The sequence below is a fragment of the Barbus barbus genome (genome assembly GCF_936440315.1).
Source record: "Barbus barbus genome assembly, chromosome: 9".
Taxonomy (NCBI): domain Eukaryota; kingdom Metazoa; phylum Chordata; class Actinopteri; order Cypriniformes; family Cyprinidae; genus Barbus; species Barbus barbus.
Window position 1 is genome coordinate 32,582,901 of NC_136737.1, and position 15,338 is coordinate 32,598,238.

General features: G+C 39.4%; 1 protein-coding gene across 3 annotated transcripts in view; it reads right to left on the reverse strand.

Moving 5' to 3' along the window:
• The window catches only part of LOC306875126 (protein mono-ADP-ribosyltransferase PARP4-like), a 43,990-nt gene that overhangs the window by 21,322 nt on the left and 7,330 nt on the right, over positions 1–15,338 (reverse strand). For all 3 annotated transcript variants that reach the window (XM_079425539.1, XM_079425537.1, XM_079425538.1), the window contains exons 8-30: positions 14,581–14,718; positions 14,335–14,493; positions 13,801–13,952; positions 13,572–13,703; positions 12,863–12,961; positions 12,555–12,738; positions 12,332–12,473; positions 11,241–11,383; positions 10,900–11,031; positions 10,726–10,812; positions 10,476–10,640; positions 10,352–10,395; positions 9,566–9,644; positions 9,336–9,473; positions 9,002–9,212; positions 4,966–5,036; positions 4,708–4,895; positions 4,520–4,619; positions 3,868–4,038; positions 3,619–3,699; positions 3,446–3,526; positions 3,266–3,361; positions 1,015–1,158 (exon numbers count right to left, since the gene is read on the reverse strand). In XM_079425539.1, coding sequence (XP_079281665.1) covers positions 1,015–1,158; positions 3,266–3,361; positions 3,446–3,526; positions 3,619–3,699; positions 3,868–4,038; positions 4,520–4,619; positions 4,708–4,895; positions 4,966–5,036; positions 9,002–9,212; positions 9,336–9,473; positions 9,566–9,644; positions 10,352–10,395; positions 10,476–10,640; positions 10,726–10,812; positions 10,900–11,031; positions 11,241–11,383; positions 12,332–12,473; positions 12,555–12,738; positions 12,863–12,961; positions 13,572–13,703; positions 13,801–13,952; positions 14,335–14,493; positions 14,581–14,718 — 2,937 coding nt within the window. The remainder of the gene's footprint in view (positions 1–1,014; positions 1,159–3,265; positions 3,362–3,445; positions 3,527–3,618; positions 3,700–3,867; positions 4,039–4,519; positions 4,620–4,707; positions 4,896–4,965; positions 5,037–9,001; positions 9,213–9,335; positions 9,474–9,565; positions 9,645–10,351; positions 10,396–10,475; positions 10,641–10,725; positions 10,813–10,899; positions 11,032–11,240; positions 11,384–12,331; positions 12,474–12,554; positions 12,739–12,862; positions 12,962–13,571; positions 13,704–13,800; positions 13,953–14,334; positions 14,494–14,580; positions 14,719–15,338) is intronic.

Here is a 15,338-nt window from a genome sequence, read left to right on the forward strand (position 1 = left end):
TGAACCACTGATGGCAGATGGACTATTTTGACAATGTTTTTTATACTTTTCTGTGCCTTGACAGTGTAATTTACTATGCAGTCAATGGGACAGTCACAAGCCTCCCGGTTTTCATCCAAAATATCTTAAATTGTGTTCCGAGGATGAACAAAGCTTTTACGGGTTTGGAATGACATGGGGGTAAGTGGTTAATGAAAAAATTAGCGTTTTGGTGTGGTGTATCCCTTTAAGACTGGTTTTGTGTTCCAGGGTCACAAATGGTTCATACAGAACCAATTTCAAAAAGCAAAATTTGGCTTTCCTTATGGTAGTACCTCTAATATCAAGGCATAATGTCCAATTTAGCCTCTGTGGCGACAGAAAAACCATGACATGAAATGGGCTGATGGCATAATATGGCTGTGTGTATATAAGAAAAAGACTGGTATTGTAAAAAAGTGTTCAAGATGTGGCTTAGGGCAGTATGTCATATTTCAAGGCCTTAGGTCTCTTTAACGTATATTCTGTGGCGGCAGAAACCACACTGTAATGCCTGATGGCACAATTGGTGGCTCAGTGTGCAATGTCCTATATGCTAAGTTTAATGGTTTCTTGTGCATGCACAAAAGTCTGTATATTCTTATTTTTGCAAAGGTCCTTAAGGCCATGTCATATGGTACAAAGAATATCGTGACAAGAAACCCAAAATGCAAAATGAAAAAGTGCACCTTGCACCAAGTGCAACAGTCATGTTTGACAATCACTAAATAATCACTAAACAGCTGCCATGATACACTTATTTTCATTAAATGATTCATTTTCTATCATGAAAAAAAAACTAAATAGGGGCAAAAGTTTGGAAATGCAAATATTTGTCCATACTCTGCTTTCTTTTTTCCAGACCTGGAAATTAATTAAATCAAATTCCATACTTTTTCAAACCGTGTAGGAACTCTGTGAAGAGCTGAATACTGAATAATGTCAACTTTTATCACTGCATTACATAACGGCTGTAATAGACCCTTTTGTTGTTACCGATACATCGTCATCCTCAGCAGCAATAATATGCGCAGACTTCAGCTTCTCGTCAGTCCAGCCCATATATGGCAAAATATCCACATCCTCCCCTGATATGATTTCAGGAATATCTGTGAATCCAGTGTCAAGCTCATTCTGCTCCTGCAAAGAGCACATGAGGGCATTAGCTGGTAAACTCAGTTTATGCACGAGACGTCACGTTATCTTATATTCTGCATAACTGGATGTTTTTTAATAAACACTGATAAAAAAAGTTTTTGGGCTGGATATGATGGATATATATATATATATATAAAACATTGATATTAGTAAATCACCCTAATTTAGACCAACCTATTTTGTATTTACAAAATGCGTTCACAGGCAAATTTGCTTTATGTATTTCCCAAGCATCGAAATCAGGCACATATAAGGAACACTATATCGAGTCCGACAGCCTTTAGTTTAAACTGATTATGCTTTTACTCCTGTTTTCGCAGCTTCCCTGTTAAATCCTGTCACGCAGCAGGCTCTTTTGCCACTCAGTCCGGCTGAGGGGGCATTTTCCAAGATGGTCCTCACTGCAGAACACAAAATCCAGGGGCTGAGGTTGGATCCAGATCAACTCCTCCCACCTTACATATACCTAAACCTACCCATCTCCACCCCATGATCCCCTAAACCAACCAATCTCCGCCCCCTAGATGTGGATCCAACCCCCTCCCTGGATCTTTGTTCTGCAGTAAGGGGCTACTGCGTTTTCCGGTGGGAAAGTGACATCAATGCATACCCTCTATTTACAGAAATTAATTCATGACATAAAAAAAATAATTCATGGCATCTTTTACTTAAATTCTGCCTTTTTGTGAAAAAAGTGATTCCCTGTGTGTCCAGATGTTTATTTTTTCTTTATTATCAATCTTAAAGGGGTCATATGATGTGATTTCAAGTTTTGCTTTCTCTTTGGAGTGTTACAAGCTGTTTGTGCGTAGATAAGATCCCTGAAGTTGCAAAGACTAAAGTCTCAAAACCAAAGAGATCTTTATAAAAGTTAAGACTCGACAACGCCCCCCTAAAATGCCTCATTCAAACACGCCCCACATGTCTACGTCACTGTGTGGGGAGATGGTGCCGCCGGCGCCAGGTTCTGGAGACGCTGTGTTTCATTGTGAAACTGAAACTACTTTGTTTGGGCTTCAAAAAGAGGACACAACTAGAAATCAGTGGTTAAGTTGTATTTACAACACTGTTCCAGGACAGTTTAACCCAAATATTAGAGTGTGTGCAGCGCATTTAATGGATGACTGTTTCCTGAACCTGGGAGAGCAGCCTACAATGCTGGCTTACTCAAAGACTGTTTCTATAAAGTGGGGCAATTCCAACTTTACAAGGACAGTCTGGTGCTTCTGACTCAGCCTGTAAGTATGTTTTCTTATTTAAATAATTTGCCACTGACGATTCAAACGCGAGTTTTGAGCAGTGTAGAGTAGTGCTTGTTTGGCATTTCTCCAGTCACAAATGCAGACATGGTAATGTTTACGCGTAAAAAGACAGTATAAGTCATTATAATCAGTAATTATGTCCTCATTGGATGCAACAAATGCTTCGATTATAATGGGTTTTATTGTTTTTGTGTCGTCACGTTTGTTTTGTGTTTTGTGCTATGCCCCTCACAATATGCTGAGGGGCATAGCATTTCTGTCTCACGCTTGAGGTATTCGGTCCAATCACAACGCACTGGACAGCTGGCCAATCAGAGCACGCCTCGCTTCTCAGAACGATGAGCTTTGTAAAAATCAACGCGTTTTAGAAAGGCGGAGCATAGAGGAGTAACAATAATGTACAGTATGTGGAAAAAAATGTGTTTTTTAACCTTAAACCGCATAAAAACATTGCATTACACTAAATAATGTTCTGTTTAGCAATGTCTTATGACCCCTTTAGACAATTTATTTATGTGTGAACTATTTCCTTGTAAAACAAATTCCTTGTATGTGCAAACAAACTTGGCAATAAAGCTCTTTCTGATTCTGATTTATTATAATGGCTTGACTACCTAGCTACCACACAATATTTTTAAAGGTTTAATTATACACTTTGGTGATTAAGAGCCAGCGTCAGTCGTCCAACCACTACCCGAGCTGCAAATGTTGTATTTCTGAGGATCGCAAGCTACTCGATACAGATTCTGAAACTGGATCTTTACATTTTCATTATGTTTAGCCTCAGTGACCTAAACAGACAATCCTTAAATTAGCAGTAATCATACCCTCTCTTCAATGGCGACAAAGCTTGTGAACTGGGACAAGATGGAGAACTCTTTACTGAGCTCAATGATGTAGGACTTCAGCTCTGCTTTCTTCCCCTGATAGAAGAGAGATAAAAGACAGCAGGTCAACTTCTTCTGCCAGTAACATAAAAAGCATCATCACGCAGCCAAATATTGTACCTCGTGTTCTGCCTCACTGTTAGCTAGAATGCCATCTTCATAGTCTCTGATGATCGCTCTTGCTGTTAACTTGTGAAGGAACTACACAGAAACACACACACAATTCTTCAAACGCGTGATAAATAACTGATAAGGTTTCACATTATATGAAGTATTTAAGATGTTTTTCTCACAGTTCCCTTTGTCTTTTGTAGTTCTGTGGTGGACACCATTGCTTTGATCTCTTGTCCACTCAAATCACCAAACAGTGTGGCCTAAATGAGTAAATATTACACAATAAATCTTGATAGTTGACCGTTAGCTTGGTATAGTAAAATTTCCACTACATTCATGATATTGCCTAATTTTTATTGCAAATATTCAATATATGACCCATTCCTAATAACAAGTAACAATGCAGTTTTAAAGTAAAGCCTGTCTACCTGAGTGCAGTGTGGCACAAGTCCGTATACGAGAGTGTGACAGTCACTGAAGAGAGCGTGAAGCTGTGAGGGGGCTTGAACAGGAGGCGGCGCTCTGGGATTAAACTGCTGCCACTTCACTGCCACTGATCTGCAGCCTGGAGACTCCATACGCTGAACCTGAGCGTGCACCTGAAATTACCCACAAAGCTCCTCAACTCAAGCCTGGCCCATATTGCAAGCATAATGCTTCCTTTTAACCTGTTAACTGTCAGTTGCACTTTTTGAGCATAGACATTAAAATGACATTTCCAACTTGAATTGTTATAAATTGTGAATGCTTTGGAGCACAGACTTAAGTTTGTTCTCTTTTGAAAGAAGACACTTGGAAGATTATTGTAGAAGTGAAAAAAAAAAACCATTACCAAAAAGTTAATGAAAATATAAAATGTAATTTTTTTAATATGAATTATATATTTCTTTTTTTTAGGTTTTTACTGATTTTTCATGATTTAATATGTGCATCACTACTTCAAAGTAAAGGTCAGAACTTGCTCTCTGACTCAAACGATATATAGTTTGTCAAGATTACTTTAGGTTCAGACTAAGATATTACTGCGACAGTTAACAGGTTTAAGTTATTAAAAACAATACAATAATGTGTGTGATTCACCTTTTCTGCCCAAGTGTGTTTCGACTTTGTGTCAAAAAATTCATATGTTCCTCCACCTGCCTGAGCCAAAGCTCTGAGCATATGACGATTAGCTGTCAAGCTAGACAAACACAAACACAATCAAACTGTGCGTTCAGAAACTCAGTGTAAGTGAAGGAGACACATACAGAGATGTGTTTAAGGCAGACCTGAGTCCGCAGGTGAAGAGGCGCGTGTGGCAGGAGTTTTCTCGGACCAGCTGTAGGGTCAGAGGCTGGTTCTGAACATGTCCATCAGAGAGCAGCAGCATGTTCCTCGCTCCCCGGCAGGGAGGCAGCAGACTCAGGCTCCGGAGGGGCCGCCACAGATCAGTGCTGCCACCAGAGCCGCCACACGACTGAAGAGAGGAGAAATGCAATGATACGCATAGAAACTGGGATTCACAAACATCTGTAAACATTACTCACCATAATGAATCTTCTGGCTGCTTCAGATGCCTCATCTATAGGCACCGGTGCAGGAAAAGCTTCCTTGTAATCTGTAAAAACACATTTTCACAAGAACAAGAGCGATATGAACATTTCCACATGATGATCAGATCAATAAAACAATATCAGACAGTTTCAGTCCCTTACGAAACAAAAATATATGAGAATATACTGCTAAATATAATGTGATATTTTACATGATACATTTCCATATATTGGAAACTAGTGCTTATATTTTTCAATATGCATTGACAATATATGGCATACAAATATATTTAGAAATGAGGACAAAGATAAATCTAATATTCATAATAGGGGTGGGCGGTACACCGGTGTCATAGTCATCACCGGTGTGACATTGCGCCACGACATGGATTTTCTAATACCGTCAATACCGTAATAAATCAATTATGTTCCTTGAACGGCTGCATTTACATCAATAATATCTAATTCTAAATAATAAGGCATTAAATTTTCTTCAAACGTTCAGTTGTGGTCTGAATACCTGTCCTTATACTATATATCTTGTTGTAAATAAAAAAGTAAAACACATTCGTATCAGCCTTGCACGTGGTAGGTAAAAGCGGAGTGGCCATTAAACGACTGGTGAAACATCGTGAAGAAAGGTCGGGCCTGTAGACTATATACTATTTGAAAAGAGATGAGTGAAGTGTCAGAACCAGACGGAGAGACCGAGGCCGCTGTAGAGGTAACTCTCGTTCCAAAAAGAGGAGGAACCTCCGTTATTTGGAACTGGTTCGGTTTTAAATCATCCGACACGGAGCAAACTTCAGTAATATGCAAGGTTTGCCGCCGTGTTGTGACAGCAAGAGGTGGAAACACAAGCAACCTGTTTCATCATTTAAAAAACACGCACGCCCGTGAATATGAAGAGGCAACCCGGGCCAAAACGAGCGCAAGTGGGACCAGCAGCACCAGCGGAGCGCGTCCCAAGACTACACAGCTTTCACTGAAGGCATCGTTTACTGCTGCTACACCTTACGACAAGAGTAGTAAGAAATGGAAAGATATTACCAGGGCAATTGCGCTATATATCGCAAAGGACATGGTGCCCATTCAAACCATAGAGAGAGATGGCTTCAGACATGTGGTTCACACTCTGGACTCAAGATACGAGCTGCCTGGTCGGAAATTTTTTAGCCAGAAGTGTCTGCCAGAGCTGTACACGGAGGTACGGGACAGAGTCATGAACGAAATTCGCCACCTTGAAGCCTACTCGGCCACTACTGATTTATGGTCCAGCCGAACTACTGAGCCATACATTAGCCTCACCATCCACTTCATTGACGATGACTGGAAGTTGCGCAGCAGATGCCTACAGACCGCCTTCTTCCCCGAAGACCACACCGGAGCAATAATTGCGTTAGGACTGAAGGATGCACTTTCCGCCTGGGGCTTGGATGAAGCGCGTTTGGTGTGCATGACGACTGACAGCGGTGCAAACATGGTGCGCGCTCTGGAAATCAATAAATGGACGAGACTCGCATGTTTTGGACACAGACTGCACAACGCTATTGGTAAGTTACACTTTCTAAACCTAACATTTTATATTCAGAAAATTTGTCAAGTCCTTTTCTGTTTGTATTAAAAAAAGAAAACAAAAACAAATTTAAGGCCACCACATTAGTATTGTATTTTTCATTGTTAGTATTGTTTAACCGTGATTCCTCTGGGGACCGGATCAGAAAGTAAAAAAAAAAACATAAATATAAAATTCAATTATCATCAGATTATATGAAAAATATTATTAAAAATATGTACAATATAAATGTATTTAAAATGAAAAAGCTGTACTATTTGTGCAGGAATGTGCAAAATATTGACCAACATGCATACAACATGGCCTATTAGATTTGTAATAGCCTAATGTTCAGTGTGTCCATACAATAAATACTTATGCTGCTCTACAGTTAATGGTTTATTACGTTTTTCAACTATGATAACCTACTTTTCCCACTTATGCTAATATTTTTATCCGTTCTTTTTACTTCCCAGAGAGGAGTGTCCAACATGATGCTCGAGTTGCACGGGCCACAGGTATGTGCAAAAAAGTGGTCAGCACATTCTCCTACAGCTGGAAAAAGAAGAATGCCCTGACCAGTGCACAGAGAGAGCTGAACATGCCCCCCCACAAGCTGATCACAGAATCCCCAACAAGGTGGGGGTCCCGTGTCAAAATGATGGAAAGGGTGTTGGAGCAGGAGAAGGCCATCACTCAAGTCCTGGCGGCAGACCAAAAGTCACGCCACCTTCTACCCACCTGGCAAGACATTGATGTGTTGGAGGCCATAACCAAAGCACTGAAGCCTCTGCAAGATTTTACAGATGCCCTGTCAGGAGAGGAGTATGTTAGTGTCTCCTATGTTAAGCCAGTCCTCCATCTACTCAATACAAACATTTTGAAGCCAGAAGAAGACAAAGCAGGACTGTGCGAGGACATCAAGAAGAGGGTCTTGGATTATTTGAATGAAAAATACAAAGATCCTGCCACTGATGAGCTGCTCACCATGGCAACATTCCTGGACCCACGGTTCAAGACCACCTACATGTCACCTGAAAAGTTGGAGGAAGTGAGGAGCAGAGTAGCTACAGAAACCAAAGCACTGGAGGAGAAGACAGCCACAGATGCCTCTTCCACAGAGGACCAAAGCGAGAGGGAAAGTAGCACTGCTCCTGTACAACTGAAAAAGCCCAAACACAGCCTGGGCAGTTTCTTCAAAAAGTGTAGCAGTGCACCACCAAAGCAGCAGGGCATTGACATGGAGCTAGATGGCTACCTGCTGATGGTGACGGCTGACAGTGACTCTGATCCACTGGAGTGGTGGCGTCTCCAATGTTCCCACTTCCCGCGCATTAGCCGTCTGGCAAAAAAATACTTATGCATCCCAGCCACAAGCTCACCCTCCGAGCGTGCATTCAGCACAGGGGGCAATATTGTAACAAGCTCCAGGGCATCACTGAAGCCAGAAAATGTTGACAGGTTGGTGTTCCTGGCAAAGAACTTGAATGTCTAGTTTCATCAGAGTTCAGATGAAGAGAGAGTTAGTTTTTGAGAAAAGTACACATTATTACACTGTTCTTGTGTTATTACACTGCTAATTTTTGTTTTGTTGTACACTGTTAAGTAAGATCTTTAGGTTTTTGCAAAATAAATATTGAGAATGCATAATACTCTCCCATGTCTCTTTTTGATAAGGATACCTACCATTTACTTATTATATTATAAAAATATTAACTTTATTCACATACTAAAGAGACAGGACAGGCTACTCCTCCCAAAATGTACCAAAAAAAAGTTATACCGTGATATTATACCGTCACCGTTCAAAAGATAAAAAATACCGTGATATTAATTTTAGGTCATATCGCCCACCCCTAATTCATAACGTTTGAGTATATATTGCTCATAGATGCTCCCATATAAAAGTGAATGTATGTACAAACACACACATATACACACACATATACATATATATATATATACATTCAGTGAATGAGTTAAAGCAGATCTCTAGTTCCCAGCTTGCTTTGCTTCTGATTGCTAAAGGAGAGTAAAAATGTTAAATTAAGTCTTATTTCATGTGTTTTTGTGCACTTTTCAGCACAGTGATAGTTTGTGGGAGAGGGTGTGCTTATGCTATTGTAACCCAGCTATATTTTAAAATATGAAACATGCATATCATAAATGCTTGTTAAAAATAAGAAATATGCAGTATATACACATATTTGGAAATATATGAGTAAATATGTGTTACACATGCAGTACCATATCTTATCTATATATTATAAAGTGTATTACTGATTATAAAATTACATATATTGTGATAAGTAAATATATTGTCACATATTTTTCAATAAATGAAAGTGGCAATTCCTTATGTATTATTCAATATATTGTAATATGTTTACACTAATACACTGTTATGCCATTTAATAAATTGATCATTCATATATTAGGAAATATATTTTCTTTGTGTAAGGGGTGAGCACCAACCAGTGCTGAAAGAGATGATGTTGATCTTCAGTGAGCGGTCCAGAGATTTGAGGACTTGAAGGGCAATCCTGCGGGCGTTCAGCATGGCATCTCCCCGCATCGACTTGGAGGAGTCCAGAAGAATGACCACATCGCTCACACTGGACGGACCTCCAGAGCAGGACACCCCCACGCTTGACTTAAAGTCTGGATAAAACACCAGCATGCAGGCCTGCAGGCATCAGATCCATATCAGTGATCATTTTTGTCAGAGAGCGTAAAATGGAAAGTGGCAATCTTTGAGTGCAACAACCATGACAGACAGGAAAACAGATTTGAGTGATCATTTCTTCACCTGACTATCTTTATCCGGATGGTTCTCGACCCACATCCTGGGCATGTGGATATTAGAAAGACTGAAGGACACCTGTAACCCTTCAGATCCCAGAGTCTGTCCCGGTAACGTGCTGATCACTGCCTTACAGTCTGTCCTCTGAACGGGAAACACTCATACTGTTAAAATAGGCTACTTCATGTTTTATTGAAGTATTTTTGTAAGACCATGCACCGAAGTGAATTAATAACCTTGGTTTTGATGCGGTGTGAAGAGCTCAAGTTGATGATCTCATAAGGCATTTCAATGGACATAGACAGAGAAAACTCCCTGAAGAAAGAGAGAGGGAACAAATCAAAGAGAAGATACTGAACATTTTGATCAAAACCATACACTAAACAGTACAATGCAACAACCTTGTAACCACCCACTGTCCAAATTAGACCAGGTGGTACTGGATATAAAGCAGGAAGTTATAAAGGCTAAAGGTTAAGTGTTAAATTATGTTATTTGTGACCCTGGAGCACAAAACCAGTCTTAAGGCACTGGGGTATATTTGTAGCAATAGCCAAAAATACACTGTATGGGTCAAAATTATTAATTTTTCTTTTATGCCAAAAATCATTAGGACATTAAGTAAAGATTGTGCTCTATTAAGATATTTTGTAAATTCCTACTGTAAATATATGAACATTTGATTTTTTAGTAGTAATATGCATTGCTAAGAACTTCATTTGGACAACTTTAAAGGCGATTGCACCCTCAGATTCCAGATTTTCAAATATCTATCCTAACAAACATGAAAATTGTCAAATATTTTTAACATCAATGAACAGATCATTTATTCAGCTTTCAGATGATGTATAAATCTCAATTTAAAAAAATTGACCCTGATGACTGGTTTTGTGCTCCAGGATCACATATGTGGTTTGCTACATGAAATAATTGCCCTTTATATTGTTACTCATCAGCAGGTGCATTTTTAGTGAATCTTGAGTGAATTTCCCTGTGAATTCTCCAGTATTTGAGATTCTCACCCCTCTGACTGAAGCTCCGTCACACCAATCTTTTCAACAGTGGCCTGAAATGCAACACAGGTGTAAGTCAAAAACACTAACAATCAAACAGGATTTTAAACAGAGTGACAAAAGAGCGTCGCACCTGAGTTGTCTGATTAAGGGCGGCTCTCTGTTGCCATGGTGCCACGCTGCCAGACAGTGAGAAGACTATAGAGCCTGATCTGACCACCAGCTCAGTGATGAACGTCACCTTGATCAAAACCGTGGCTCCAGGAGGAAGATTGCCCACGCTGATAGTAAATACATCCTGCCTCACATAAACACATGACCTTAAAGAAACCTTCTGATACATTACCACACACACACACACGAGCTCCAGATCAGTAACTCACAGGTGCATCCTGGTCCATCAGGTAGGCTCCATGACCTTTCTCTATGGCTTGCTTGTACTCCTTACGAGCCTGCTCCTTTTCCTTTACCTACAGGACAAAAAATATGACAGAAACAGATGAGAAAGTGGTTGAAAAAGCAGAAACTGCATTTGACAAATTCTGAATGACTCGCACCTTTCCAATGACGTGTTTTCCATTGATAAAGGCTTCAAATCCACACACTGCTGCCGTCTCCTCCAGTGGAAAGACATACTTTGCTTCAATGGGAACAGCACTCTGGTTTGTGTAGGTCTGGAAAATGATGACCTGGTGGAAGTGGGGAAGAAATTAATGTTGCGGTATAATATTTCAGAGTTCTGTCGACATGTTTGTTCCTTGATTGTGTCCATCACTGCCTTGTTTTAGCTTTAGTTTAGTACCGGTTTTGTTCATTGTTTAGTTCTTTTGGTTTACTTTGGAATCAATCATGCTCATTTCTCGAGACTAATTGTAAATTTCAAACTGTAGTATCATACCTGACACAGCAGGTCCATCAGCTTGCACTTCACATTGACAGCCTGTAGAGGAAGTTTCTGACCACTGCTGTCCAGCAAACCTGCGTTCATCTCCTCCAGAGGATTCTTAGTGGACTCCAGACCCTCACTGTCATCACTGGACACTAAAGAAACACATTCACACAAAACCACTGATGAACTGAACAACACAAATCATAGCATTCAGCTTCACAGAGCATCAGGTAGCCCTGAGGAACCGGTCGTTCCACCATGAGCTCAAATCAGGGGAGGATTTTGTGACCCACAAGGTTATGGGCTCCAACATAATGCCATTCATTTGATTAAAAATTTAAGGGGATACATTGTAAGCAAAAACAGTTTTTTCATGCACCTGTCAAGTTTTGGGCTTTTTGGTTTTTCATAAAGTGTTTTTTCAGACTAGTGGAAAGAAAGCATCCAAGTTAAGTGTTTCTTTTATAGCACTTTATCTATTTTAGATTAGATAGACAATAGATTTCAATAACATACATATTTTTTAAGGCCGTTTTCTCAAAATGAGTTTTTTTCTCCTACACTGAGCCATAAATCTCCACTTCAGTAGCACTTACACACACCAAACTTTACAGTTTTATTCCTATAGTCCATATCCTGAAGGTTTTTACAGAGGGATTTGTTCATATATAATTTGCTTGATTATATACAACATTTTATTCCCCCCAAAATTGTGAAAATATAGTGTGTTATGTCCGTTTCTGACAAAAATGAGATACCCAAAATTCCCTTTGTAAAAACTTTTGACTCTAATACGTCAAAAGAATTAAACAATAATTTTTTAATGACATCATCCAGTGTTTAGATTTTTGTACTAGAAATTATGCAAATTAGCGCATATTTCAATAAATAATGACTCATTTGCATATTTAAACCTAACTTTTTAGGAAACTTGTAATAAAAAAAATGTTTGCAATTATCAATGTAATCAATCAGCTGGGTAAGTAAGGCGATAACTATTAGTTCATTTTAATGAATTTGTCAGTCCTAGTTAAAACCGATTCCTCCACATGTAAAAGCTTGTCTCTCTCAGAATGTCCTGTTCACTAAACTTCACTCACAGACGTCAGGTGTCGTGTCTGTGAGCTCCACAGAGGTGTTGATTTGAGGCTGGAACTCTTTTAACTCGTCTCCCTCCAGACTGTACTGCACCACATACTTCAGTCTGATCTGCTCTGTGTTATAGACCACAAACTCATCATCCTGTTTAAATAGAAACACACATCAGATCCCAAAAACACAAGCAGAATGTTTAAGCACACAGAAAACGAGTAAGAAAAGCACCTCAAATTCAGAGAGTCTGTTGGGAGAGCGTTGGACTCCATGAACACTGTGGTAGCCGTCAGGAGCACAAGTCAAAGTGGTGTCTTTCTTCAGCAGGTGCTTACACCGACCCAAAGCCACTTCACACACCAACAGCAGCCGAGAGCCGTCAGTCTCACTGGGCTTGGAGTATTTCACACTAGTCCTTTAACACAGAGAAGAAACCTGCTGACTGGCTAAATCTCCAGCTGTCATCATGATAGTGGATTCACATTATAAACACATCTGTTATATTAAGAGATGACTGAGTAATGCTGAAGACAACTGACTTCAGAGAGTCACTGAAGTAGATTCCTCCTCCAAGATTCCCGATATCCGTCCTCTCAATCCCATGCTGTTCAACTCCAACCCTGGGCAGCAGCAGACCTCTATAGACAATGTTTAAAAATGTATATTCAGTTAATTACATAATAAGCTGATCAATCAAACATATCAACTTAATCTGAGAAAAGCTAAAAATGAAGACATGGCTATTGCAGAAGAGTAAATTATTGAATAGACAATGCAAAAATTTATATTTAGATATTAGATTTTTGGTTTGTATTTCAGGATTGGCCAATATGGTATTTTTGTATTCCTCATTTCCTTGATTCCCAGATAGCAAGAGAGCAGGTGAAAACCACTGAATCAATGTTAATGGCACTGAATTAATATCACTTTTGCACCTGCAATTACCGTTGAAAACATTTTGAAATTTCAACAAACCACTATTGTTGTGATCAGTGTTTGCTTTAGTTCTTTACTCTTGGTTTTTATTAAGTTAATTCTCTTTCAGTGCTTACAATAGTGTTTCAATGTAAACACGTATGCATTAATAAAGAAAGAGATGTTTTAAAATGATATTAATTCAATGCAATTAACATTGACAAATCAACTATTTTTAACATTGATTCAATGGTTGCTTGCTCTCAGGGTTGTCTTATTTCAGCACTCACTTGAAGGAAATATTCAAATAAATGATGCATTAATAACTCTCACCGTGACAGTATTCCAACAAAACTGCTGGGAGTAGTGGAGTGGAGGAGGGGCTTAATGTTGCCTAAATCCTCCATAAACAACTGAAGCTCCACCCCTCTGCTGACACGCAGTATCTGCTGAATCTGAACAGGCCTGGAGTGCATATAAGATTAACATAATTATTTAAAGACATACTCTGAAATATGTTTGTGTTTTAACTTCCGGCCACATTCAGCACAATCATGTTTACCTGTCCTGAAGCAGTCGAGAGACAACACGATACTCAGGGTTTTGTGGTGGAACGACCTCAATGCTGCACCTCAGAGCTCGATACTTTCCCAGAGACGAGGGCGAGGGGCTTCCCAGAGTGGCCTCGCTCACATTTACAATATCTCTGATCAGCTGGAGACCATAGAAGAGATACAAGAGTGAACAGCTCAGATCTGCATTGTTGAATCAAAAAGCCAAATTCAGTTCTCAAATGTAAAGGAATTTTATTCAGTATTTGTTTGACTTTTATTTATTTAAACCAGCGCTGTCAAAAGATTAATCACGATTAATTGCACGCGAAATAAAAGTTTGTGTTCACATAATATATGTGTATGTACTGTGTATATTTATTATGTATACATACACACACATACATGTTAATATTTAAGAAAAATATATTTATATATTAAACATATTTATCTGTAATATAAATAATATAAATACATACATGTAAATAAATATGTTTCCAAAATATATACTGTATTTTAAAGTATAATTGATGTATGTGATATACCTGACAAAGGTCCAGTTTCTGAGACACAAGCTTGTGTTTGGATGGAGGGTCGGTCATTCTGAGGGGCAGAAGAGTGTTGACCTCCTCCAGCAGGGCTTTGACTTCATCCTCTTTCTCAGTCTTCTGTGCCTGCAGTAACAATCCCTCCACCCTGCTCACCTGCAGCATCACAGAGCCAACAAACACAGCGTTAAACACAGCAGATTCCTGTCAGCTTCTTTACTGATGATCTGCGCTCATTCTCACATCATTCAGGCTGATTCTGGAGACAGGGACTGTCAGGATGTTATTAAGGGAACCGAGAGCTTCAGTCCAAACCAGCTCCACAAAGACACCAACGTCCTGAGACAATGTGCTGCAGTTCAGCTTCTCCTCCAACAGCAGCTGCCAAACAAAAGAGTCAGCGATTACTTCACACCCATTAGACACATGTTATACATATATCCATATATCCATTTAAATTCGGCCCTGGACAAATCCGGCCCATGAGTTCCTCGTCAATGTTTTACTGGGTTATAGGGCCTTAAATAGGAGTAAATAAAAGAATAAATAAAACAGGACAGAAACAAATAATGATAGATATTTCTGAATTCTTAACAATGAACTTAATAATGCATTTTTGTCACATAGAAAGGAACTTGACAGTAAAGCAACAGGGCCTTTCGCACCGCTTTCGTTCCAGAACTAAAAGTACAGTACTAAAGTACTGGGAACTATTTCCCAGTACCATTTAAAGAGTTGCATTTGCACCGACAGTGGGTACTAAGAAGTGACGTAAGCCGGTCGACAGCGACGTCATTTATGCATGGCATTTAACAAGGTTAAAAAAGAAGAACAACGATGTTAACAACAGGAGGATGGAGGATGCTGTGATCGGAGCTGTGTTTTTGTCGTGTCTCGTGGGTTTCACAATAATGGACATGGAATGTCGACGTAAATGTCAAGCGATTGAAAGAACGGAAAGGAAGAATCTCCAACGACAATTTGCCGTGTTACATTTCATT